General features: G+C 41.8%; 1 protein-coding gene across 3 annotated transcripts in view; it reads right to left on the bottom strand.

Annotated features, from left to right (window-relative positions):
- Window positions 1-25,827, bottom strand: part of SLC44A1 (solute carrier family 44 member 1) — a 171,879-nt gene extending 146,052 nt beyond the window's left edge. For all 3 annotated transcript variants that reach the window (XM_036021993.1, XM_028506228.2, XM_036021992.1), the window contains exon 1: window positions 25,651-25,827. In XM_036021993.1, coding sequence (XP_035877886.1) covers window positions 25,651-25,686 — 36 coding nt within the window. In that variant the 5' untranslated portion in view covers window positions 25,687-25,827. The remainder of the gene's footprint in view (window positions 1-25,650) is intronic.
- Window positions 25,828-26,204: the final 377 nt, after the last annotated feature.

Genomic DNA, 26,204 nt, shown 5'->3' with positions numbered 1-26,204 from the left:
CTGGTTCATTCAGGTTCTATTTTACACATCTCAAGAAAAGCTTTATAGTGTTTTTCATTTCAATTGTACATATTTCTTGTTAGGGTCATTCTAAGTATTTTGTATTTGTTATTACTATGGTAAATAGGATGTTTCTCCCATTATATGTTTCTAATTGGTTCTTGGTGATACTTTAGAAAGCTACTGATTTTATATATATATTTACCATATACAGCCCTTATTAATAATTTTAGTTGATTTTCTTGATCATTGTATTTTACCTCCTTTTGATTATTATACTTATTTTTGTTTTATGGATTAATTGGACTATTCAGAACTTCTAAAATAATGTTAATGGTGATAAAAAGTCTTGCTTATGTGTTACCAAAATAAACAGAAAATTCACTAGCATGTCATGGTCAAATATGATATTGGTTGTTGGTTCCAGACAGTGGATCTTATTAAAGATGGAGTTTTTAGTTTCCACTTTTTAAATAGCTTTTTAAAGGAATAGAGGTTGAGTTTTTTTCAAATGTTTTTTGAAAATACTATTGAGATAATTTTAGGTCTTTTCTACCAGATACCCTCTTTGAAACAGAAAAACTCTAGCCTATCCAAGAAGGAGGCAGACGTGAGCTTGGTCCTGGGGTTGTGTCAGCCCTCAGGAGTCCCACGGCAGCAGCAGAGTCTATTCTGCTGCAGCGAGTTCCTTTGGAATGCATTACCTCATACACAACTGGCCAAAGAGGAATGATACCGGTGTAAGGGATAAGTCACACTAGATCACATGCCACTAACGTACGTCTCTCCATAGAAGCAATATCTTACTCTGCTAACCTGTATATTTTACTTATTTAAGTACCTGTCTTGTCCACCAGAACAGCTTGGTTCTCAGTACTTACAATACCTACAATAGTTCCTGGCACATAGAAATGCTCAGTAACTACTTAATGAATGAATGAATCAGGTTCACAGCAGGATGTGATGAAGGCAGCAACAAATTATAACTCTTGAGATTATGGCCTTCGTCACCACAAATTCAAGGCATATTTGGAAGCTGAGGCAGTGCACAGAAATTTATTTTAATGCGGTTGTATGGCTAGGTTCCGCAAACTTACTCATGAGATTTACTGAGCAGCTTCCGCAGATCAAGGACACTTGGAATTAAACAGCTTTGAGTGGCTTGACTTGTCAGGCCCCCTGGCGACTCATGAGATTGTTCTTCCATGAAGTGACAAGACATCTGAACACACTACAGTGAAACTGCAGCGGGGAGGGAGCTCTGCTGATACGGCCACGGAGATACGAGTGTTCCAACTCAAACCAGACACGTGAATCACGCAACTGGAGACTGCATTCCTTCCCCAGCACTTACCAGCCGCCACACGCAATGGAATCACTGAATTTAGAAACAAGAACGTCTACCCCAAAAGAAACTCACAAGTTTCTGAAAGAACGACGTACACGACCAGTGTTTGAGGTTGCCTCTGAAGTACACCCTTCAGGGCCAAGCCTGAATTATCAAGTATTTGTCCCGCTGGCATGGTTCACAGTTTCACAAAATGCAATAGCTAAAAACAAAACTTGACCAACAAAAAGTCAATTTCATGAGATTCTAAAGATGAAATTACAAAGCGCAAAGCAATCTGACACGTACTCAACTCTGGAACAGGTTTACTATCCTTGGCACTATAAAAACATTCACTTTCATGAAAGACCTGAAATCAACACTGGAGTTACTTGTCTATGATGTAAACCTAGACTCATGATGAATCAAAACATCCGGACTATACACCCACAGTTGTAGAGTATGGTTACTTCATAAATGCCACTTACCTGTTATTACATCAAGAACGCTTCAGACTAGCTACAGGCCCATTACTTTGCACTTTGGGAGTTAACAAGTTCATTATTTTACTGATTCTTGAATTAATTTTGAAATTTTAAGATTATAGACCTGTTTATATCATTATTGTTAACAATTTAAACTTCACAAAATAAAGAAAAAGAATTTAAACTTCACATTGGCCCACACATGTATGGACTTCAAATTATACTGGGTTGGCAAAACGTTTGTTTAGTTTTCTCTGTACCACGGCCCTAGAAGTGCTGAGTTGTCTTTAACTTCACGCTAAACAATTTCGTTAGATTGTATTGTGACACCTCTCATATCAGCATGCCTTTTTCAAAAAAATCAAAACTGGTGAATTTTTGTGTAGCCATTTTAATATTGAAGACAGAAGATATGCAATATTTTCGGCCTATTGTGCTTTATTACTTCAAAAAATGTAAAAACTCAACTGAAATGTGAAAAAAGACTTGTGCAGTGTATGAAGAAGGTGCTGTGACTGACTGAACATGTCAAAAGTGGTTTGCGAAGTTTCTTGGAAATATTGATATTCTGGCCCAACAGTTGTTTGCTGTGGGTCTGTCTTGTGCATCGGAAGACGTTCAGCAGCACCCCAGCCGCTACCCACTAGAAGCCAATAGAGGCAGATAGTTGACATATTCAAAATATCCACATCAATAAAGTTTTTGGTGAAAATGATAAATGTGTCTTTTATGGAAAAAACCATATGGACTTTTTGGCCAACCCAATATAACGGCATGACTTTAAAAGCATAGGCACGTACTTGTCCCTATTGAAGGGACAGGGTAATGAACTATAAGGATGCCTGAGAAACTATCACAGGTTTGAGGATTTAACTAAGGAGGCAAGACAGCTGAATGCAATGTGGACTCCTGGACTAGACCCTGGGATAGAAAAAGGATGGTAGCAGAAAAACTGGGAAAAACTGAATAAAGACTGAAGTTTAGTTAGTGGCATTGTACCAATGTCCATTTCTTAGTTTTGATAAATGTACTGTGGACATATAAGGTGCCAGCCTTAGACAAAGCTGAATTAAGGCAATACAGGAACATTCGGTACTCTTTGAAACTCTTCTGACAATTATTTTGAAATAAAAATGAAAAGAGGGTGCTAATTCTAGAAACACACAAATTTTAGCCATTTTAGGGTGATTGATAAAGAAACCAATTCCACAAAGTTGGTTTCATTTAGTTATTAATATAGAAGGGCTGCAGAAATCTGGAAATTCAGCTCTTCTCAATAAGCAAATTGTAAAAAATGGATACCCTGAACCAAAACCACACTCTTCCACTGATCTAGCACAACAAAATATGAACACCTGAGCAAATAAAGGAAAACTACCTCAAAAAAGTAATAGTGATCACATTCACAGACTTGCACTGATATGAAAATTAGAATAAGCCATTATTTCAACTAATATTGGGTATGAAGGACATTCTAAATTTGGAAGGAACTTAAAGCCTGTAGTGGTTCTTTCTATACGCTGGAATTATAAATGACTATTTTATTCTTTAAACTTTTCTCTACAATGAGCACACAAAGATTTTTTTATCTAAACCATAAACATACATACATTTTAGTGTTGGTGCAGTGATCTTGAGCTACCACGAGAGGAGGTCATCTCGGCTCCTGCAAGCTCTCTCTCTCTCGCTGCCCTTCCGTCCCCACCTACCTGCACGGACCAAGTCTCCCCCGGTCTGCTCCACCATCAGCCAATCTCCCTGTTCCCCTCCACTCCTCTTTAGTCTATTTTCCCCATTCTTGTACGTTATTTTCCAACAATTCATGTTATAACACATTATTTCTGTCAAAACAAAAACTCTGATGTCTCTATCTATTGTCTAATGGAGAGGAAATAATATTCTAAGGGTGAAATGATTCGCTGAAGCTGTAATTTCCAATCTACCTTTCGAGGCTCCCACTATGTCCCATCATACTTACTCCCAAAGAGACTAAACCCTTCTACACCCTGAACACCCACCACCAAGCTGTCTCTAAGCCTTTGTTCACACCTTTCCCATTATTAAAATTACTTACTTTGGCTAACATTTGCTAAGCACTTATTATGTGCTAAGCATAATGCTAAGAGATTTACGTGTGATTTTTTCCTACAGTCTTCTTGCAACCCTCAGGGGTAAATGCTACTAAATAAGAAAAAGTCAGAGCTATCAGCTAATTTTCTCAAGGTTACCTGGCTAGTAAGTGATGGGGTAGGAACAGGAACCCCAATCTCTAAGTTCCAAAGTCCAAACCTGACTATAATCTTCCTTCCCACATTTATCATCCCATCAAGACTGAGAACAAATGCTAACTCCTGGTACCACCAGTAATTCCTCCAGTTGGAAATGACAGTCTTCTCCAAAGGCCCACACAATTACTTAGTTTCCGTTTTTAGATCTTACTTCATCCTGCCATATAGATGCCCATTTAGATTCAAGAGCTTTGAAGACAGAAACTGCTAAATTATTACCCTTCACAACCTGGACCCACAACAGTGCCAGGTGGGTAGCAGTACTCAGTTAAGTGTCTATCAAAGAAGAAAGTCATGTTCGGAGAAACAAAAACTTCCACTTATTTCTTTCAGTTGTTCACACATACACAAATGTCTGGGCCAGAGGTACAAGGAATTTGGCACAGTACAGAGAACACAGGTTTTGAAACTGGGCAAACCTGTTTACAAATCCTGGCTCGACTACAAAGAAGCTTTCTGATCTTGGGGCCACTCACTTAACAATGTGTCCCTAATTCCTCATCTGTAACATCATGAGACTAATGATAATATGTGTAACACATCTAGCCCTACATTTAGGAAACTGAACACTTGATAGATACTTAAGTGTCACTGTTACTAAATTCTGGCCATGAGGACTTGTTTCGTGCCCAGAATGACAGGACCTCATCTCTACGCCTTCAGAAAAGCAGTATTTCTATAGGCAGACAACATGAAACACTTAGATAAGGATACCCGGGCTAATGTGTAATTCAGTGTCAGTGTTCAGAGAGGGGACTGATCAGTGTGGACTAAAGAGAAGGGCTTCTTGAAAGGGATATGAGCTGGTTCATCAGGACAAGATTTGGACAGAAGGGAGGAAATTCCAAACAAGTATCATAAGAAAAAGCAGTGAGGCAGGAGTAAAGATGCTTGTTCAAACAGTCTGCCTCCAGTACAGCTCTTGCTCAGTGGGCAAAGGCCAGGTGAATAAACTGAGGGTACAGCCCAGAGGGAATTTTGAATCTAATGCTGGCCGAACAGAAATACTGCTACATAGAATGAAAGGGGGGAAGGGGAAGGTTCATATCGCTTATAGGGAAACACCCAGTTAAATGAGAATTAATGGTTTAGCTACTGAATACATGAACAAGAGTTTGCTCTAAGGAACATAAGCAAAATCCTACTGATACGTCCTTTGTCTTTTATTAGCTTTAGTCACTATTCTTATCACTAACATCTATGTCAGTATTCCTTTAGCACTGTGAAATGTATTTGTATGTGTAAAGAAATAACTTAGAGAACTATCATAGTCATTCATATTCATTCACATGAGACTGTGGGCGTGGATAAAATGCGGAAGACAGACAACAGGGCTAAGGGTTCCTTACACCTCAAAAATGCTGCTCGCGTAAGGGCAGTCAGAGCCAGGAAATGCAGTTTGTTATTAAATTACCAAGGGCAAAAAGAACTGGGCACATTCTGTTGAGGAAAAAACAAAAACAGTAACTCTGGAGCAAGACCGCACTGGTTAATGGACAGTGATGCTGACACGCACGAGGGTATGGATTATCGCTGTTTCAGGACTGCAGGGAGGGATGGCACAGTGTGTGCAGAACGCAACACTTTAGCAGTGGACTCGCATCTTCGAGCTTCCTGTGGCTTGAATGAAATTCATTTAGTTGTGATTTTACACAAATCACCCACCATGATACGGTGTAAGAGCCCAGCATCCTGAGTTTACATATGGATTTTTCAAATCGATGAGCACCTGTTCAATCAGAACTTGCAAAACAAAACAGGAAAGCCCTAGCTGACGAGTACTAATGAAATCCAAATGTAGTCCGCTCATCTCCACAGTCCACGCCAGCATGTTAACCGTGGTGACAATAAGGAGCAACACCCCTGCCTCCAATGTATCAACACTGTATGTCTCAGAAATGAATTTTTGTTGACTCTAATTAAAATTATCAGTCAGTAGCAATAGTTTACTCCAAGTTGAGAAAGCTCTTTTCAGAATTACATCACTTTTGAAAATATAGGCAAGAAAATTAAAAAAACACGATGAATGAAATTATTTTAACATAATATTTAATGTGGTATATAAAATACTTATTTCTCCATTATATTTTTTTTGCACGTGTCACAAGACTAGAGGCTCCGTATTTGCCTACATCCCTCAGCAGCTGGGGAGGTAAATACATAAGCACTAGCCAAAGCTGAACAAATCGCGTTCTCTCTAATTGGCCAATAGACCATTCATTAACCTGAAGTGGAATTTGGGATACCTAAAAAATACAGGATGAAGGGATAACATAACACCTTTGTGCCAATTCTGGCTCATTTGCTTGCCAGTTAAATAATCTTAGATCCTTAACCTGATGAACTGGTTTTCTCATCTGTAAACAGGATAGTTATACATAATACATAAGGTTGTTCTTAATGGTAGCTCTAGGTTTTCTTCTTTGAGGGACACAGAGGTAGTTCTCTCATTGGAGGGTGTACATGCAGATGCCCCTGCACGGCACTGCACTGAAGACTGTGTAAATATTAACTTTCCTATCAAAGGATGAGGACTTGATAAAGATACTGAGGAAGCTAAGGATCTCCCAGGCCCCTCTCCTTAATGTCAGCACTGCTTGTTGTGAAGATCACACATATAAATGGAAAAAGTGATGTGGGAGATGCAAAGGCAGAAGATGAATCTCCATAATGCAAACTCATAGGAGGCATCACACACACACACACACACACACACACACACTCTCTCTCTCTCTCTCTCTCTAAGATTAATTCAGAAGAAAAAGTCTGGCCTTACAGATTCCTGGGAAGATAAAACCTTCTTACACATTTCAACATTTAACACCTCTTAAGTGCAGTATTGGTGCTATTAAAGATAGGAAAAAAAATTGAAAAGGCCCTCATCTTCAACTTGCCAATATAAAAAAGAATAAAACAACTCTCGTACTGGAAATACAAAAATATTATGAGACCAGAGGACAGAACCTCCATAATCTTGAGGCTAGCATTTAAGGTTACAATCTACCTTTTCAGCCAGATCTCACACTATCGATAAAACATGCTCCATTCATCCCAAACCACTCTGCCAAATACATTTGCATTTGACGCTTCTATGTTTTGGCTCATGCCATCCCTGCAGGCTACAGTCCCTTCACCTATGTCCCACTGAAGTTATTACTCATGATTCAAAGCCAAATCCCATTCCTTTTCCTTCACAAAGCCTTTCCCAGGCCCAGTTGAAACTAGAGATTTTTTTTTAAATGACACCAGGGAATATAGAAGAAGAAAAGAATAAAAATATCTGTACCAGTGGACCAGTGGAGCTATAGCATAAATATGAGATCAAGGATTTGTCAGAACTTTCCAGAAAACCATCAGACCATGCATGCTTCATAGAAAATTAACAAGTTTAACAAGGTCTGACAAGAAGAATCCAAGAGGTGAAAGAAAGGCTGTCAAGATTACGAAATAACAAACATAAAACAAAACAAAAAAATAGCAGCAGAAATCTGAGAAATGAATCCAGGAATTATAAAACCATAGGACTCAGAGCCACAGTGGATCCTTTTATCTATTATTCAAACAGGACTAAGAAGCATGTGGGAAATTAACTACTGGTTACACAGATGGCATCAAAGAATAGAATTTAGTGTTTTACAGGTTTGAGACACTGCAAAGATGAAGCACTTAACTCTACCAGAGGCGCCTAATTAAATCTGGAAGAATGCCTCTGCCAAGAAACCGGCCTATCTGAACAGAACGGCTTTGACGTGAAAAGGTGGAGGCAGAAGAAATGATGTGAACTGATTCCATAGTGCATTATTCACTCAACAAACACATACTGGCTGACCATCTTCTAGGTGCCAGGCAGAAGGCAGTCCAACAGAAGGGAGACAGAAATCGACAAGAGACAAATCCTTGTGCTTATGGAACTTATGAAGGGAGAAAAGCAATAAAAATACATAAATGATGTCAGGTGATGATCAACCACCCCCCCAAAAATGCAGCCGGGTAAAGAAAAGGAAAATGACAGGGCTTTGGAGTAGAAGGGCTATTCAGAACGGAGGGAGCAGGTCTGACGGATCAGAAGGTAGAGCTGGGCAAAGGGAGGACAGGCCTGACAAAGAAGGAAGACCGTCAGCATGTTTGAGAACAGTGAACTGCGCCACAACATCATGAATGAAAACAATGGCAGGAGCGGAGGTGAGGGGGTAAACACAGACAGATTAAGGTGGAGAGAAAGCATATTTAAGTGTGGTGAAAGTTACTGGAGGGCTCTGAGCTCACAGGGGACGGGATCCGAGTTAGTTTTTCGGTCACTCAGGCGGCTGTGTGGAAGAAAGACTGCAGACACCTAAACCCAAGACAACAATGACTTGAACTAGGGTGGTGGCAGTAAAATTGGCATGTGTCACATATGATACGTAAAGAAGAACTAGAGGCAGTTCTAGGAGAAAATTTTTGGAAAAAAGGGAAGCATCGCCTGGATGGCCCTCAATGTCACTGTAACACTTCAGTGGGATGGGTTGTGCACAAAACCTCGCTGTTGGCATCTTGTGACCCTCCCTGTGCACGCACTCGGAAATGGAAATTGATAGAGTATCTCAGGTGTCTGAGCTGACTCATAGAAATTCACACAGCTAGGCAAGAATTTAGAGGTCGGTTAGTCATAAGTACATAGAAAAACGGGTAAACAGCAAAACAAGACAACTATTATCTCCAGAGCAACAAAAGACTACGTAGGAATGATGAACTATTACATGACTCAGCTGTGAGCTCCAGGAGAGCACGAGCTGTCTTATTTGCTGCTATTCTTTCCAAAGCCCAGCATAATGCTTGGAAAACTAGCAGGTTCTCTTAAAAACCTTTTTTCAGTAAATCCTGACACTTTCAACACAAGGGAGAAAGCATACCCTTACAGATATCACCAAAATGTATTAAGATGAGACTCAACATTGGTCGGTAAACAGTGAAACCCTAATAGGTGAGAGAATTCAGAAAGAACCCTACAGTGTTGCAAATAAACAAGCTTACTCCAGCATTTACAGAATGTCTTCTACATGGTAGACCAGTGCAGTACTGTGAACACAGAGAGGTAAGACACTGCTTCTCCTGTCTCCCAAGGAAGAGCTCACACCCTGGGGGTCCGGACAAGTTACATGCCTGCGGACTTGTCCAACATGAAGACTAAGGGAATGCCCATTATGATGTGAAGGGAGATTCCAGACTGACAACTGTCTGAAAAGGGGCCAGCCCAGATGAGACCTACGGGAGCAGATCCCATCAAGAAAGTGAAACCGATGTTGCATGCACTCACAAATTGAAATGGAGAGTATCAAAGGTGTCTGATCAGACTCAAATTCACACACTAGGCAAGCATTTAGAGGTCAGTATGGGTAAACAGCAAAACAGGTACCTGTTATCACTAAAGCAACAAAAGATTAAGTAGGAATGATGAACTATTACATGACTCGGCTGCAAGAACATTTACATGGTCATAAAGACTGAACACTGATCCAAACAAGATTATGATATAGCCACAGCAGAAAAATAAGGGGGGCATAAAATATGTACATGGGATAGGGACAAATAACAGTGTTGGAAGACAGCAAGATCTTTATCTTCCCTAGTGGAGGCCAAAATTAATGCCCAAAATGGAAGAATCAGGAGGCAGCATGTCTGGACACAATGGGGAAAAGCAAAAGACTTACAGTTCCAAGATTTAAAACTGATGGCCTGGGGGCAGTGAAGAAACAGGGGGAGACATTTTTTTCCCTTTCTATTGAAGTTATTGGGGTGACTGGTTAACAAAATTATACAGGTTTCTGGTACACAATTCTATAACACATCATCTGTATACTGTACTGTGTGTTCACCACCCCAAGTCAAGTCCATCCACCACCATCTACTCTCCCCATACCCTCTTCTACCTCCCCCCATTGCCCCTTCTTCTAGCAATCACCATAGTGTTGTCTGTGTCCATGAGAGTTTTTTTTCCAATCCCTCCACATCCCCCACCCAGCACCCCCTCCCCAACAGCTGTCAGCCTGACCTGAGTCTGTCTCTACTTTGCTTGTTCATTAGATTCCACATATGAGTGAAATCATATGGCACCTGTCTTTCTCTGGTTGGCTTATTTCACTTAGCTTAATGTTCTCCAGGTCCATCCATACTCCTGCGAAAGGTAAGATTTCCTTCTTTTTTTTAAGGTTGAGTAGTATTCCATTGTATAAACGTACCAATGCCTTTTTATCCACCATTCTATTGATGGACACTTGGGCTGTTTCCACATCTTGGCTATTGTAAATAATGCTGCAGTGAACAGAGAGGTGCATACATTCTTTTGAATTAGTGTTTCAGGTTCCTCTGGACAAATGGGGAAGAGGCATTTCTTAAAAATATAGTAACAATCCTGATAGAAATGTCGGACTCTTTAAAAAATATACGTAGGCATAGCTTGGATAAAAATAAAAATTAAATAAATTTAAAAATCAAAGCATAAGAAGAATAGTACAGGATCTGGAATCATAACATTTAGAGATGGTTGTATAAATGAAGAGTTTTTAAATTTAAAATGTACCCACACACAAAACTTGATATGCACTACAGGTGGATTTCAGCTGTTCTTCAGTTGTTCAGTTCTTCTATCTGGCTAATGGGTAGAGAATAAGAACCAACCATAAAGTTATACAGACACAGAGCTCAGCTGTGCAAAAAACAATATTTCTAATAACTGCCTGAAAACAGACTTAACTGTTTCAGCAAGCAGTTAGTTCTCTGCTGATGGAGGTATTTAAGCTGAGCCTAGATAAAATCCACCTACTGGATGTGATACCTTAGTGGCGGGTTGTACGGCAGACCTCTTAAGTCCTTGTCTGCTTGGGACTCTGTAAGAGGATTCCATGTAATAATCTCCTTTGAATTAGTGATAGTATACAGTACAACAGGGTGAGAAACACTCATAGGTAAGGAAGCTCAAGCATGTCAGGACACACAAACTTCTTCCTTCTCCCCCACCTCCATCTCCTTTTAGCTTCTCATTTTTCATTTTAAGTCTCAAGTACGTTTATATTTGAATATAAATCATCTTAAATATTTTTGAAAGCAAATGAGGTATACATACGTAAAGAATAGAGGGAGAAATGCATGCCTAGACACCTAAACAAGGAGGTGGTCTGATGTAGCAGTCAGAGAAGAAGTAAATAATCACCTAGGACCCTGTGGTTCAGTAGCCATAGGACATTAAACAGGTCACAGTACCCAGTCAGGTATGAGACTCTGGGAGCATGACAAGAGCACCTGGGCTTCCTGACAGGGTGAAAAAGCAGAGACCTGTGACTCAGTCCACAGAGGCAGATGAGTAGCAAGAGAGCCACCAGACATTTGTGAACAACAAAAGAATACTTTTGACTTGCTCTGCTTTAAAGTTTCTAGAATTTTGTGTCATTAAAGAACAAAAATTACACCTTAAATGCTTAATTACATTGCTTAAATGGTGGTCATTTCAACATAAAAAAAAATTAAACATAGCACAGGTACTACCCTTTCTATGGGACTGCCTCAACAGTCAATATGCTTTGTCTATAGGCTCCTGAAACTTTATCAGTTTCTACTCAAGGACAGTATTTTTTTCTTTCACTTGGTATAATAAAATACTGTCATGCCTACAGATACAGTATATTTACCCTACAGTTTACTGAACTCCATCCTCATCAGGTAAATATAGACACAGATCACACCTCCAAAATAACGTCTATGTTCCTTTAGGGCGTTTCTTTATTTTCAGCTTAGTTTTAAAAATTAGTTGAGCATCTACCAAGAAATCACCAGCGCTTAATACACTGTAAACCAGTATAAGTTTTGGCTCTTTAAGAAAGAGATCCAGGTGTGCTCTGACACTCTGTGGAAGCCCCTCCTCCCCTCCGCACTGTCTCCCTAACAGAGTGCAGACTTCTGGAGGGAAAGCCTCATTCTGGAGGAATCCAGTACTTCGCAGCCTGATGAACTGAACCAAAGCATGCAATGGGCCAACACTTTTCTCTTTATTCTGTCAACATTCTTGATTCTTGTACTTTTTTCTTAGCAGTGCCCTCCTACCGCCTCAAGGTCAGGTTCAAAAGCAGCAGTATGCACTTAAAACATTTGGAAGAGTCACTAATTTTAACTTTCAGGTTCACCCCTATTGCTCTCCATTGACACATTTTGTTTCAAAACAGCCATTTTGACAAGTATCATTAGCATTATAAACTAAAATTTTAGTCTCTGAATACCCCATCCCCCACATTTATTCAATAAACCTTTCTTGGGGATCTATTATTTGCTTAGCCCAAATAACATCATCTCTGTCCTTGATTCTTTCTCCAACAAAAGACAGTCGGCATTCATTCAGCAGGTCCCACCTCTGAATGGCCACTTGGAGAGCTAAGCAGTAACACAAGTGCCCCTAGTGTCTCCACCGCAGACCCAGAGGAAGGAGGAAAACGCCCCCCCAACACAGATGGCTGGTTCCCACTCACTGCTGGCCCAGCTGCCCTCCCAGCAGTTCAGATTCTGAAGTTTCAAATGAGAAGGATCCTTTTGTAAACCTCTTACTCTGCCCTGACTTCGTGGAGACCTCAAAACTGTTAATCTGAGAAACAGTTCACAAAACATTTTTAAATGATCACAATATACTCAAGCGACCTGACATTTATTGACATCATTTTGCCAACGTGTTCAAGAACACGCTGAAGTGCTGTTTCAGGTCTGCACGGTGCTTCCTGCCCACAGGTGACCTGGTCCAGTAACATTCGCGTTGCTGCCACACTCACTTTTGCTGTCGCTTAAAATAATGGAATTGAGTATATTAAGCACTGTGTCTCAAAATGTGCTCTGCAGAACAGTTCAAGATACAATGAAAAAAAGTTAAGGACAACTTAAATTCAATGAAGCCCAGTTAAGCAAAGTTAAATTGGTTTCCCGGAGGTCAGGGTAAGGAGCAGAACCCTCACTATGCTAGTGGGCAGGGTGACCCTACAAATTGGAAGAGGAAGGGAGGTGAGTGCGAGGTGTCGGGAAACTGGTATGGAATGAGCAGGAACTTCTCACCTTTTTCTTGAGCCCAGACTCTTTTTGGAGGACCATCCTGGAGGGGAGTCCTGGCGCTTTGGGAGTACCTCCTTGGGGAAACTGATTCAGGTATCTTACATAAGAACATCTGTACTCTTAAACAGGATGGCATGTAGACCACCACCCCTGAGTACAGAGCCTGGTGAGCAGCAGGTCCCAGGGAACTGTTCCTGCCAACCCCCCCCCCCCACCCCCCTGGAGGCCCCCTGCTTCTGTTTCTTGGTCACTACAACAGAAGCACGTGTCTCCACTTGACCTTGGCTTACTTTCTCAGAATCAACTGTAGACTTTTAAAAACTATCATCAAAACTAGTATTGCATTCAATTTTAAAAGGAAGTGTCTTATGAAAGTATTCTTTCTAGTCCTTCATAACTGAAATCCAAAATGTTTTTCTTGATGTAAATGCATGGCTAGTTTCAAAATATATTTAATATGCTAGACTTAAAAGTTGATGCCTTTAGACTGTTTTTACAACACTCGATGTTTTTAGAATTGTCACGAAAACACAGAATCACATGCAGAAGGGATGTGAAAAAGCTTCAGGGCCTAACAAGCAAGGAATAAAGTGCTTATAAATATGCTGAATTTTTAAAGTGCAGTTTAAAAAAAAAATCCATTTTTTTCCCGGGTGGTCAAAAACCTCTGCCTTCCTAGTTAATCCTAATGTGCGTGCTAATCATTCGTGCCAGTCAGCTTCACTGTGGCCATTTCCTTCACCCTTCCCTTCCCTAACAGCCCTCCAGAGCCTTGTTGGTATTCATTATTCAATGATGTTAGTATCAATTATATTAACCCTTTCAGAGACCATGGATCTCCAAAACTGACTAAATATACGCATACATTCTTTACTTAAAACTGTAGTCTCAAGAAACTTGAGTTAAGGGGAAAGGACACAACGCTAGTCACAATGAGTAAACTCACCGCCATGATAGACTGGTTCAAACTGCAGTTCTTAGAAGAAAATGCAGAAAGGCCCAAGAGGACATGCACAGCGGTTGAGGGTCCCCCGAGTCTGAAGTTTATAACCATTACTTACACGGACTCTGCTCCAAATGTCCACACTTTGACCTCGAGTTTGAAGTGCACTGATTTAAAACCAACAACCCCCTATACAATACCCACATGCACTCACACATACACTCTTTGAAGTGACAGTAAATGCTACAACCACAATCTCTTAATTTAAGTGACAGAGAAGTGATTATCTAGGCATATTCAATATGCTACTTAAATGTAGTACCTCTCAGTACAGCAGAGAGAGGGAAATTGCAGGGTAGCAGGAAATGACAGACTTGCAACTATCCTGGCTTTACCCTAATTGGGGGAGTTTGGGCAAGCTAGAGACACTTTTGGAGCCTGTTTCCTAATCTGTAAAATGGGGATGACGCCGGCACCCATGTGAGTTACTAGAATAAAATGGAATTATGTAAGAGCAGACAAGTAGAGAAGTGAGTGCAGGGAAGCCCTACTGGTCACCACTGTTCCCTGCACTCATTCCCCAGTTGTCTGTTCTCATTATTTCATGCCCTGTCTTTTGCCTCAGGGACCACCCATCCTCAAAACCATGTCCTCCATGCACATAACCCAAAGCATTTTCTGAAATCTAGTACTCGGTCTTCAAGTGCCTATGGGAAATTGTTGCATGGAGACATTAATGTCAAGATCCCCTCAAACTCAGTCTCTACAAAACTGAATTCATCTTCTCCTTCCCAGATACTAGTCTCCATCTCAACTTCTGTGTCTGTCAATTATAATACCTTTCTCCAATTCTATGACATTCTAAACTGGTTTTATCCCTCTCCTCATCCCACATATCCAGACTCAGAAAAGCCCGTCCTATTTCAACTCCATAATGTCTCTTCTGTTTCTCATTTACACTATTTGGTTCCAGTCAGTGAACTCCCCAGGTCACTTCTCTTACCACTTCCCGCACAGACAATACTGTCAGATGAATCTCCCTTAAATCATCCTGAAACACCCTCCACATCAGCCTATTTCCCTCCCCTTCAAATATTCATGCCTTCTCTACATGTAATAACTTCTCTCTACTCTGGCTACCTTTGAAACTGACAGTAAGTTAAAGGCTTCCTTGCCTTTGCTCTAACTGTTCCTTTTACTGGTATATGTTCTCTTCTCCCTGGTTTCCACTAAAGCCTCGCTACCCTACTCTTTCTAAACCCCGTACTTCAAGGCCAGATCAAGGGTCATTTCCATGAAGGCTGCTCACCAACTAGTCCATCCTTCTTGGTTTCTCCATTCCCTGAACTCCTAACCATCTAATTTAGCCTGCTCTTATTATTGCTATTCATTTCACCCATGGCATTCATCTTCCTGACACAATTTAAAAGTCAGGGTCCCTTTTCCAAATCCCAAACATGGGATTTTTGGGGGGATGGAGGTAGGATTAATGAATATAAGGACATCCAAAAGATTTAGTTTATATTAATATGGTAATGTCTGAGATATCTTCATGGGTTATGCAGTGTGCTACAAGCCTATGAGGTAGGTTTTATCATTGTTCCCATTTTACAGCTGGGGAAACTGAGGCACCATAGGTTAATGGATTTGGCCCAAATAACCCAACTGGTGACAGAGCTGAGGTTCAAAACCTTTGAGTCTGGCTATACAGCCCAAGCTCTTGCCAGTACAACAGTACAAGATAGTGTTCAATTCTCTGAATTCCAGGAGCCCTTTAGAGCAGCAGTGGGGAATGAACTTCTTGTTAGGACAGCAGGTCCATTAAGGGGGGATCATTCAGTTGTGGATGATGGCGAAATGAGACACATATAATAGGCTAAATTCAATTAAATTTTATTTTAAGAAATTTTACACCAGGAACAATTATGTTTAAAATTAAACTTTTTTGCTATTACAAGTAATGCCATATGGAAAGACTCTTGCATATGGAATAGCTACACTTTGGGATTACTAAAGGGTGCTAACTTTTTATGGCGTTCAATGTGTGCTGACAGCAGCCTGACAGGGTCATTCCAATCTATCCAGCAAATCAATAAAGGATACTTGAGTCAAAACCACATGAGCAATTAATATCCTTCTGTTAACTTTTACCAAAGTTACAGATGTAAAAGGGTCTCTTAGTGGTTCAAATTGAGTTAATCTGGTTATCAGCAAGACTGAACATATTTAAATACTAGCTTACTATTTCCACTTCCGTAAACTAGCTATTTGTTGCAGAAATGCAATTTTTATACCGACAGCTCTTTATATTGTAGATATTCTAAATGGCGATGTGAATCTTCAGCTTTATTATTGCTCACATAAAAAAATAAATGAGAAGAGGGTTAAAAAAAAAGCACTCTCTTTTGCTTTCTCTCTTCTGGTACATTCCACTCAGCAGTTTATGGCTCCTTAAGTGTATCAGATAGGGTGGGACAAAACGGAAGGAAAAAGAACATTTTAAGGAAAAGAAGGGAAAAATGAAAGGAAAAAATGACAATCAAACAAAGATAAATACACACAGAAGGGAAAAGTCAGAAGAGGACTTTCCTAAAAAAAAAAAAAAAGGGGGCGGACTGAGGGAACCAGAGGAAAAGGTTATACTGACCCCCTCAAGGTTCTCTTGGGACCCACTGTGTGTGGGAATACTAATTAGCCACTTAACCATTATCCCAACCTTAAATGCTCCTCTTTATCCTGAAGCCACCCGTGCCTGAGAAGGGAAGAGGCGGTAGGGGAAAGAGAAAGGGCTCAGCAGTGGCTGGAGCAGTATCACAGGGGGAACAGGAAGATAATTGTGTGACTTTCAACTACGAACTGTGACAAGTGTTATAATGGAGCTATCAGCAAAATGCTAGGGAACACTACAGAAGTGTGATTTAAAGCAGAAAATGGCAGAACTATGTAGCAGATACTATTGGCCGCCTACCCAGTCACCAGATCCTAGTTTTGTTCCCGTGTTGCTCTACCCTCCACAGGACTCAAAGGACAATCCTGGTTTGGCTAAGGCAGTCAGGAGGTCCTTTGCCTCCCCCTCGATAGAAACTGTTTCAGGGATGAGTACGCAGCCCTCCCTAGCTCCAGTTAAAGGAAAACCACTGGAGTTTGTCAGCTCAGCGAAAGATAGCATGGAAGAACCCAATGGGATCATGACGAGAGCTAAGGGAGGAACAGCTACCTACCTCCAAGTGACAAAAAGAGAACTCAGGTCCTTGTTGACATCACCAAGCCACTGAACTAACCAACCTGGAACTCACCCTACCTCCAACATATATGAAGTAATACATTTTCCTTAAAGTTCCAGCTATTTAGATTTAAGGGGTTTTGTTTTCTTTCTTACAGAAGAATTCATCCTAAGTGGTTCATAGTGAACAAAATCTTATAACATTACAGTTCTACCAAAAGAAAAAAAAGCAAGCTTTAACACCTTTACTGCTACTGGAATGTCTTAAGTAACCACCTATTTTCAATTTTTCCATCTTTTTGCTATTTTCCTTATTTTACATTATAAAAATATATCCAGGAATCAAATACTTCTGTTTAACAATTTTCAGAATATCTGTCTGGCAACCTTAAAAATTATAATAAAGATAACTTTCAAGAGTTTCCTGACTAAATTAATGTCTAAGTATTTCGCTGTGGGATGTTGCAGAGAGTAGCTAAAAGTAAGAATAATATTATTTTTACCAAAAAAATAAAGTAACAATTAAATATCTGTTAAATAAACCCTGTAATACGACTGATAAGAAATCACAGAGAAGTCCGCCAAGAGGGGAAAAAAACTAACACATCCTACCCCAGAGTATATTTAAACATTCTAAAAAATGCAAATCTCTTTCAAAAATCACCTCTTAAGAAAGTACTGTTTGATACAACGTATTGGAACATTATGCTACGCTATATTCCAAATAAATGAGAAAACAAAAAGTACTAAAAGGGAAGAAATATCATCATGCCAGAAAACTTGAACCATTTTCATGGAGTGAATTCCTGCAGTAGAGGTAACAATGCCTCTTTAACGAGTGAAGCTTTTCCTGAGCTTAAACACTTTTTCTTTATAACACTACACATAAAGTTCCATCAATCTGCACCTGCTATAAAAACACCAGCACTATAAATCCAAAGGGCCCATTATGGGAGTGGACTAGTTTTCTCCCATCCACCTTGACCTGGTAACTAACACCTCAGAAAGCATACCTGCTGCTTCATCACACACCGGCAACATAGAAGCTGCTTAAGATTGCTGCTAAAAATTCTGTTCAGATCCTTCTAAAATATTTTTCCTACAAAAAAAATTTTGTATCAAATTTTAAAACAGCAGAATTGCTAAGATAAAAGTTCATCCGCATCCATCCCTAGATGTGAATTTATTCAAACACTGCATGAGCACTCATATACCAGATACGCCCAGAGAATAGCAGCAATGAACAAAGCAGATGTGGCCCATCATTACCAGCTGCGTCTAGAAGACCAGGGGTCAGCAAACTTCTTCCGTAAATAGTTATGCTTGTAGGTGATAAGGGCTCTCCCACAACTAACTACTCGGCTCTGCCTTTGTAGCATAAAAGCAGCTACAGACAATACCAGGGGAAGCCCAAACCCCCCCGGAATATACTTATAAAAAATCGTGTATTTATTGTTACATGTTTAAGCTTTAGTCACCTTCAAAGTACCAAAGTAGTCACCATCTGATGCAATACACCTATTGAGACATTTTTCCACTGCTGAAACCAGTTTTTGAACTTGATTTTGATGCCTTTTAGAGCTTCTGCTGTTTTTTGTTTCACCTCTTCCACATCGGCAAAATATTTCCTTTTGAGGACTTTTTCATCCAGGAAGACAAAAAAAGTCACTAGGGGTGACATCCAATGAGTACGGAGCGTGGGGCACTGGGGTCATGCCGTTTTTTGGTCAAAAACTGCTGAACGTTCAGCACAGTGTGGGCAGGTGTGCTCGTAAATCACCCATCAAGAAGTGGGCAAACTCATTGAAAGTCCCCCCAAAAATTCACTGAAGCTGCATACAGCCTCTCACAAGCTGGTGCACTGATACAGATGGGCTCCTAGAGCACTCACCTACTGGGGGAAGCCTGTACTACAAGAGGCCTGGCCTCCAGAAAATAATTCCATTGGGGGGGGGGCAGTCCCCCCTTATATATAAATGAATGTATATGTCCCAGTAAACACTTTATTTGTAGACAATAAAATTCAAATTGAATATAATTTTTATGAAATAAACTTCTCATGCAATAGTGTTCTTTTGATTTTTTTCAACCATTTAAAAAATATAGATACCATTTTTAGCATTCTAAGCTTGCAAGCCATACAAAAACAGGTAGCTGACCAGATTTGGCCAATGGGCTATAGAGTTTTGCCAACTCCTTGTTTAGACATTAACATTAACTGTGCAATTATTTGCTTATAGCTTTAACTACTCAAGTAGAAAACACATAAGGCCGTGGTTGAGAGTTTCAGGAGGAAACATGGCCTGGATTGAATGGCCAAGGCAGTCTTTCCAAAGCAGCAACTTCAGGCTGGAACTTAAAGGGTTAAGTGGCCAAAGGCAGGGAGAAAAGCACAGGGCCTTCCAGACAAATGAACAGCATGTGCGAACGCCCTGAAAGAAGGAACACCACTGAGGGAGGAATCTGTGAAGTTAAAACATGAAGACTGAGAAATGTGGCATGAGATGATGCTGGAGAGGGACAGAGAACAACCCACACAGGGACTTGCTGGCTAGGGTCTGGGATTCTGGCCTTTGTCCCAAGAGCAATCAAAAACCACTCAAGAGTTGCAACTAGGAGAAGGTCACAATCAGTTCTGTATTTTTAAAAGATCACTAAGACGGCAGTATAAAGAAAAATTAGAAGGGAACATGAATGAATAGAACCTGTAAGCAAGGTTCTGGCCAGAGAGGACGGAGGCTTGGAATGGAGTGCTGGCAGTGCTGTTCAGGTTAAAGAGTCGAGATGCCACGACTAGATAGGAGCTAATGAAAGGCAAGCTCCCTACGTGATTCAGGTTTCCAGTTTCTACACCAGGGGAACTGGAAGAAATTCTGATGCCCAGGCAGCACTCCTGGACAATGAAATGAGAACCTCTGGGAGTGGGACATTGGCATCAGTGTTTTTAGAGTTCCCAAGTGTTGCCAATGTGGAGCCAAAAATGCAAAGATGAGAAGGCCTAAGACATTAAGTATTAACAGTACTACAGAAAAATCAAGAGTAAGACAGTAACCAGGTTGCTAGTACTTGCTGCCTCATACAGTATCTAGCTCGCTGCCTCAACTACTTCATATCTCTTCAAGTCTAGTTTAGCTTAACAGAAAAGTGAGGTAGCAGGGCAAGTTCTTCTCTAATACCCCCCAGAATTCCAAAAATCTGAGCCAACGTTATCAAATTAATATTTTTTTCCCATGATGTCGAGGGGGTGGCAATAGAAAACAGCTATTAACCAATCACCAGTAGCAGAATATAGAATATATTTTTATAAGTAATTATCTTCCTCGCAGTCAGTAACATTTTTAATGATAGAATTAACACATCAAAGAGGATTTGATAGTATTTGTTAAGCCTGGGAACATTCTAACTAAACTACTTTTACTATGTTGCTCCCTAGGTAGTAAGTAACTGCAGAAGTTCACAATAGTTGCATGAATTTAACTCGGAAGTTCCTTCATCCAAAATTCTATTGAGTGGACCCTATCTAAAGATAAAGGGAGCTGCAATTTAATAGCTCGGAAGCATGCACATGAACACAAAGCGCGGCACAGTGCTCAGATTCAAAGACCTGAGTTGGAGTCTGGATCCCTCAGAAGCTCTGTGACTTCAGCCAAGTTTCCCAATCTCCAAGTCTCGATTTCCTGAGCTATAAAAATGGCAGTAAAATCAACTTCAGAGTTACTGTAGAAATTAAAATATGAAAACGGTCTGTGAAAAAGAGTAATACATTTGTACATTGTTTCCAGACAATTTTAACACTAACTTTCATTTACTTATTTTGAGGGTTGATCTTCTCTGCTACCAGCAGTATTCTGAAAAAGTAAAAAAAAAAAAAAAACAACCAAACAAAACTGTCTTCGTGCTATGACTCTGTCTTTCCAGTTAGAGCCAATCTACTCTGCTGGACGTACTTCAAGGGAAAAACTTAGTTTCTGCTAGTAATTCAAGCCACACTCTTCCAATTTCATTTTGATCATCTGGCTTCAAATTCCACAAAGCAGATGGAAGACTACAGTATTATTAAAAACAGTTAGCATATTCAAAAGTTAACCAGTATTTGTGAACCACTTGATTGTTTTTCATTACTCCCAAGACAAGATATGGAACCTTTAAAGAGACGGTTAAATATATAGCTCTCCATGTGAAAACCTTGGGACAAGACAGTAGACAAGTACAATTTCTCCTAAAGTCAGACAGAGAGAGGCAGTCTGTTCAATCAAAGATTGTCCTCCATCTTTTTCACAATTTCTAAGGTTAGAACTGAAGGACAGAGGACTTCAGAGTACTTGCAAAATCTCTGGGCCTCCAAAGCACTGCTGTGAGAAATAATCATCTAGCCATTAACAAGAAAGACTTAGGGCAATTTGCTAAGTAATCTTTCAAAAGCTTCCTTCGTTCCAACTGGTCTGTCAATGGGAAAGAACATTTAATAATTCTGAAGATTTACAAGTGAACTTTGAAGTTTAACATTATAAGAGTAGAAATTATGTCAGGTTATAAGAGAACAAACGAATTATGGAGAGTTGGGAATAAATTTTAGGAGTCTTAGGGAGGATTAATGCTGAAAAAAAACAAGAAGACTGTGTCACTTTTATGTTCCCTTCAAAGAGATATTTAGGTCAAAACTATCATATGTTGGCATGTTTTGAGCAAGTACTAATATTAGCAAATAACTTGCAATGGTCACTAAAAAGAAAACAAAGCATAATTAAGAGTCTTATAAGAGCCCTGACTTATTAGCCTTTGCTGGTGTAGCTCAGTGGATTGAGTGTGGGCTTTGAACCAAAGAGTCAAGGTTTGATTCCCAGTCAGGGCACATGCCTGGGTTGCCAGGTCCCCAGTGAGGGCCACGTGAGAGGCAACCACACATTGATGTTTCTCTCCCTCTCTTTCTCCCTCCCTTCCCTTCTGTCTAAAAATAAATAAATAAACTCTTAAAAAAAAAAAGACCCCTGACTTATTAGACACACTTAAGATTCTTAGGTGTACATACCGAATACAGCACAAATTATTTTGCCAATAATTTACTCCTTCGGCAATGAAATACAAGTTAGTATAGAATGTGACACTTTCCTTTGATCTAAATCTGAAAATAGGATAATTATTTTGGTGACAAACTGTGATATCTAGATACTACCAAGAATATGAAAATAATGCCAGGACAGACTACAAAAGATGAAACGGTTTGGAAGACCATAAACTCTCTTAAGAGAGTCTAAAACAAAGCAGGAGATGAGCAAAAACAAATGTATTTCAAAAGCGAATCTCTCCTAGGAAAAGAAAAAAACACACGCTATATTTACATTGATAAAACCTGCCAGGGCTTTACTTTGTTGACAACACCACTGAGAAAGCTAAGTTGAAATGCAGATTACCTCGGAGCACAGTGTTTTGATGTGCCTCGCAGGTTATCATTAGCGCTTGCAGACAAGCTCTTTCAAGATGGTATAGCCACTGTTCCAACTGAAATATAAGCATTGCGCAAAACACCCAGGAGAAAAGGAAAAACTTGCTCAATTTTGCGAACTGATACTACCACTAAGATAAGGTGAGTTTCAAGTTAAACAGCTCATATCTGAGCTTAGAAAAGGATGCCTGGATGAATCAGTCAACCAGCCCATGAAAGTGAAACAACACTTGAGACCAGGGCTGAATTCATATTCAATGTTACTTGGCTGCTACATGTTCAAATATGTGTATACAATTCTGTTCATTGACTATTGCTGAGCAACTTTTACGTACAAGGTACAGAGGGTACTGCAGTGGATACAAAGATACAGAAAACAAAAGTAATTCCTCTACTCAAGAAGCTTACAATCCAGCAGAAGGGATGAAAGAAACATTCTGCCTGAGACTATAATAGAGGCTCCTCAGAGAGGTTCAAAGTGGTGCGGAGGCTGCAAACTGAGATTTCATCTTGCTTCCCTATTTTGTTCAGATGCAGTATTATTCTAAAGCTGGTGATGCCCCTGAAAGGAGCATTAAAAAGTCAGCAGACTGGTAATATTTCACAAATGAAGAATGATGCCAAAATCTCAAATAAGGGGGAAAAATGATCTCTTTGGCACAAAACCTGCTCCTCACTGCTCCACTGAACAAAACAAGTCCCTAAAGCTGAACTTAAAGACATGTGACAGGGGCTGGTTGGTTACAGGAATTCACAGAAAAAAAAATGCACCCCTTGGGGTGCATGACACGTGTCTTGTCTGCAGAACATGGCATTAAGGAAACAGGTCTCCGGGAGGAGGAAAAAGCAAAGAGAATGTATGTGACAGCATTCTGAAAAGTATGATAGGAAGCTAGACAAATGCCAAGACTCACTCACTACCTGTTATTAGAACAGCTTTGGTGCAGCATCCATCCCTCCCTAATTTTATTGTTCAGGGACCGAACAAGCTATCCATAAACTATCAATACTGTCCTGTCTTAAAGGTATTTTACCATCAAAAGAGGATGTAAAACTACCCAGTTCCTATAAGGAAGGAAATATAAAAGATACCTTTTTGGTGACAATAACATTTAAGTAAATATTTGATGAATAACACCCAACTTGATTGCCCCTCCACCCAAGAATCCCCACCCAGTTGAAAGGTATTGTGTAATTTCACACCTTTATTTGTTAATATGAAAACCATGGTCTACCCACTACACAGAGTTTTCTTTGTTATTTTAACAATATAAGAAGGTTTAACTAAACCAATCAGCCTATGATCCTAGTAGGGGGGGAAAAAACCTATGGGTAAGCAAACATGAAAGGAGGGAGGGAGGGAGGGAGGGGAGGAGAGAAGGAAGGAAGGAAGAAAGGAAGGAAGGGAGGGAGGAAGGAAGGAAGGAAGGAGGGAGGGGAAGGAAAAGAAAGAAAAGAACTGGAAAAATAGGATGGATAGTTGATAAGGCATAAATGTCCTCCATTCATCTGCAATTCTAGTCATTTTCTAACAGATCTCAGATTTTCAGAACAAGTATGCAGGTTATTTAAAACTGAGTTATATATAGTCATTTAGCAGCAGCAAAACACTCTGGCATTATCACAGATGCTAGATCTCTGGAGGAATTTTTTTTTCTCCCAAACTAGAATTTCTCTTCACTAAGGACCGACCAGCCTTCATTTCTAAAAACAAGAGCCCTTGTCTCCCCCTAAAACAAACAAATCAAAGACCACAGTTAAATTCTGCGCTAATGAAACTGTGAGATTACATCCCAGGCGTTGTCAGAGCCTATTTTTCATGCACCCCCACCAGACAGTTTGATGCAGTATTCCTGATTGCTTTTTATCGTATTTGTAAATACACTCACTAATCCACTAAATTGGGTAATTTACAAACAGGTCCTCTCAGTTATTAGTGGCTAGCAGTCAAGTCCTATTACATTTGATCCTTATACAGTCGTCTAAACATTTCCACCCAGGTTAAGGGCTCCGATCCGCAAGAAGAGAGGGAGGTTGGCAAAATTTGGATGGGGGCAGGGTAGAAGCTAGGAGAAATCTCTGCATCTCAGCCCTCAGCGACAAGACTCAGCCAGTGCCCACAGAAAACTAAATTCGGCACCTCTTCCTCCTGTTACACTGGCAACAAAGAGGGAGTTTCCGTAACGCTCCCGTCACCCACCAGGTGCCCAATCTCCTTCCCTGCCCGGTCCCGGCGCTCCCGCAGGGGCCTCAGTGTGCAAAGAGGCCGCGGGGCCTGGGGTCAAGGCACAAAGGGGGGATGCGGTGGGAGACAGGCGAATGGGGTCTGGGAAGCGGGCCGTGGAAGGGCTCCCGGACCAGCCTAAACACCTGAACCCGTCTGGGGGGCGGCGAGCAAGAGAAAAGGGACATCTAATGGAGCAGAAACTGGAAAAAGGTGGAAGAGGGGTGAAGAGCCCCGAGTAGGGGCAGCCCTCCTGGGAGCACAGAAAAGAGTCGGCGGGTGGGGAGCGAGGGGACTCCACCGAGCTGGGCGCAGAGGAGCCAGGCCCGGAAGACGAGGGAAGGGGGCTGCCACCTGGGGCAGAGAGGAGGCGCCAGTGTAGCCTCTACCTGCAGGCGGGCGGGGCGGGCCGCTCAGGTGTGACTGGGAGGAGGAGGCCCCGTGGGGAAGGGGACACCCGGGGCTGAGGGCGCCCTGCGGGCTGGCAGCCGGGGAGCCCGCGGGGGGCATCTGCGGGACAGGCGCGCGGCAGAGACAGGGGCTCCGGAGCGCAGGTGGGCTGGAGGGAGGAACGCGGACCGCGAGAGGCTGCGGGCGCCGCGGCGGCGCGGGGGAGGCATCCGGGAGGGCGGCCGGGAGGCGGGAGCCCCTCACCTGCGCGGCGGAGGAGGCGGAGCTGCAGCAGCCCATGGCGGGGCCGGGGGAGCCCGGAGGCGGCGCCGGGCGCGCAGCTACGCCCCGGAGCCCCTCGGCATGCGAGCCGGCGGGCGCCCGGGGAGGGCGCGGCCTGGCCCCGCACGGCTCGGCGGTGGCGGCAGCGGCTCGGACGGCGGCGGGCACTCAGGAGGCGGCGCGGCTCGAGGTGGACGCCGGCCACATCCCACGGCGGCGGCGGTGGCGGCGGCGGCTGCGCGGCTCCGGCTCCGCTCCTGCTGCTGCAGCTGCTCTCCGGCGGAAAGGGGCGGGCGGCGGCGGCGCCTCCCCCTGTCCCCCGCCTCCCGCCTCCCGCGCCCAGTCCCTCTCCCGCTCCCTCTCCCGGGCCGCCGCCTCCTCAGCGCCTCGCGCGTCTCCCATCAGACTCCCCGCCCCCAGTGCAGCGCCGCGCGGGCGGCCGAGCGGCGGCGGCCAAAACGAGGCCGGGCCCTTTGGCGCGCGTCGGAGCCTGCGCGGTGCCGATCCCTTTTAGCGGTGGCACCGAGGCCGAGCGC

This window comes from Phyllostomus discolor, chromosome 3 (genome assembly GCF_004126475.2).
Source record: "Phyllostomus discolor isolate MPI-MPIP mPhyDis1 chromosome 3, mPhyDis1.pri.v3, whole genome shotgun sequence".
NCBI classification, from domain to species: Eukaryota; Metazoa; Chordata; class Mammalia; order Chiroptera; family Phyllostomidae; genus Phyllostomus; species Phyllostomus discolor.
Note: the sequence above shows the minus strand (reverse complement) of the source record. Positions and strands in the feature narration are given on the sequence as shown.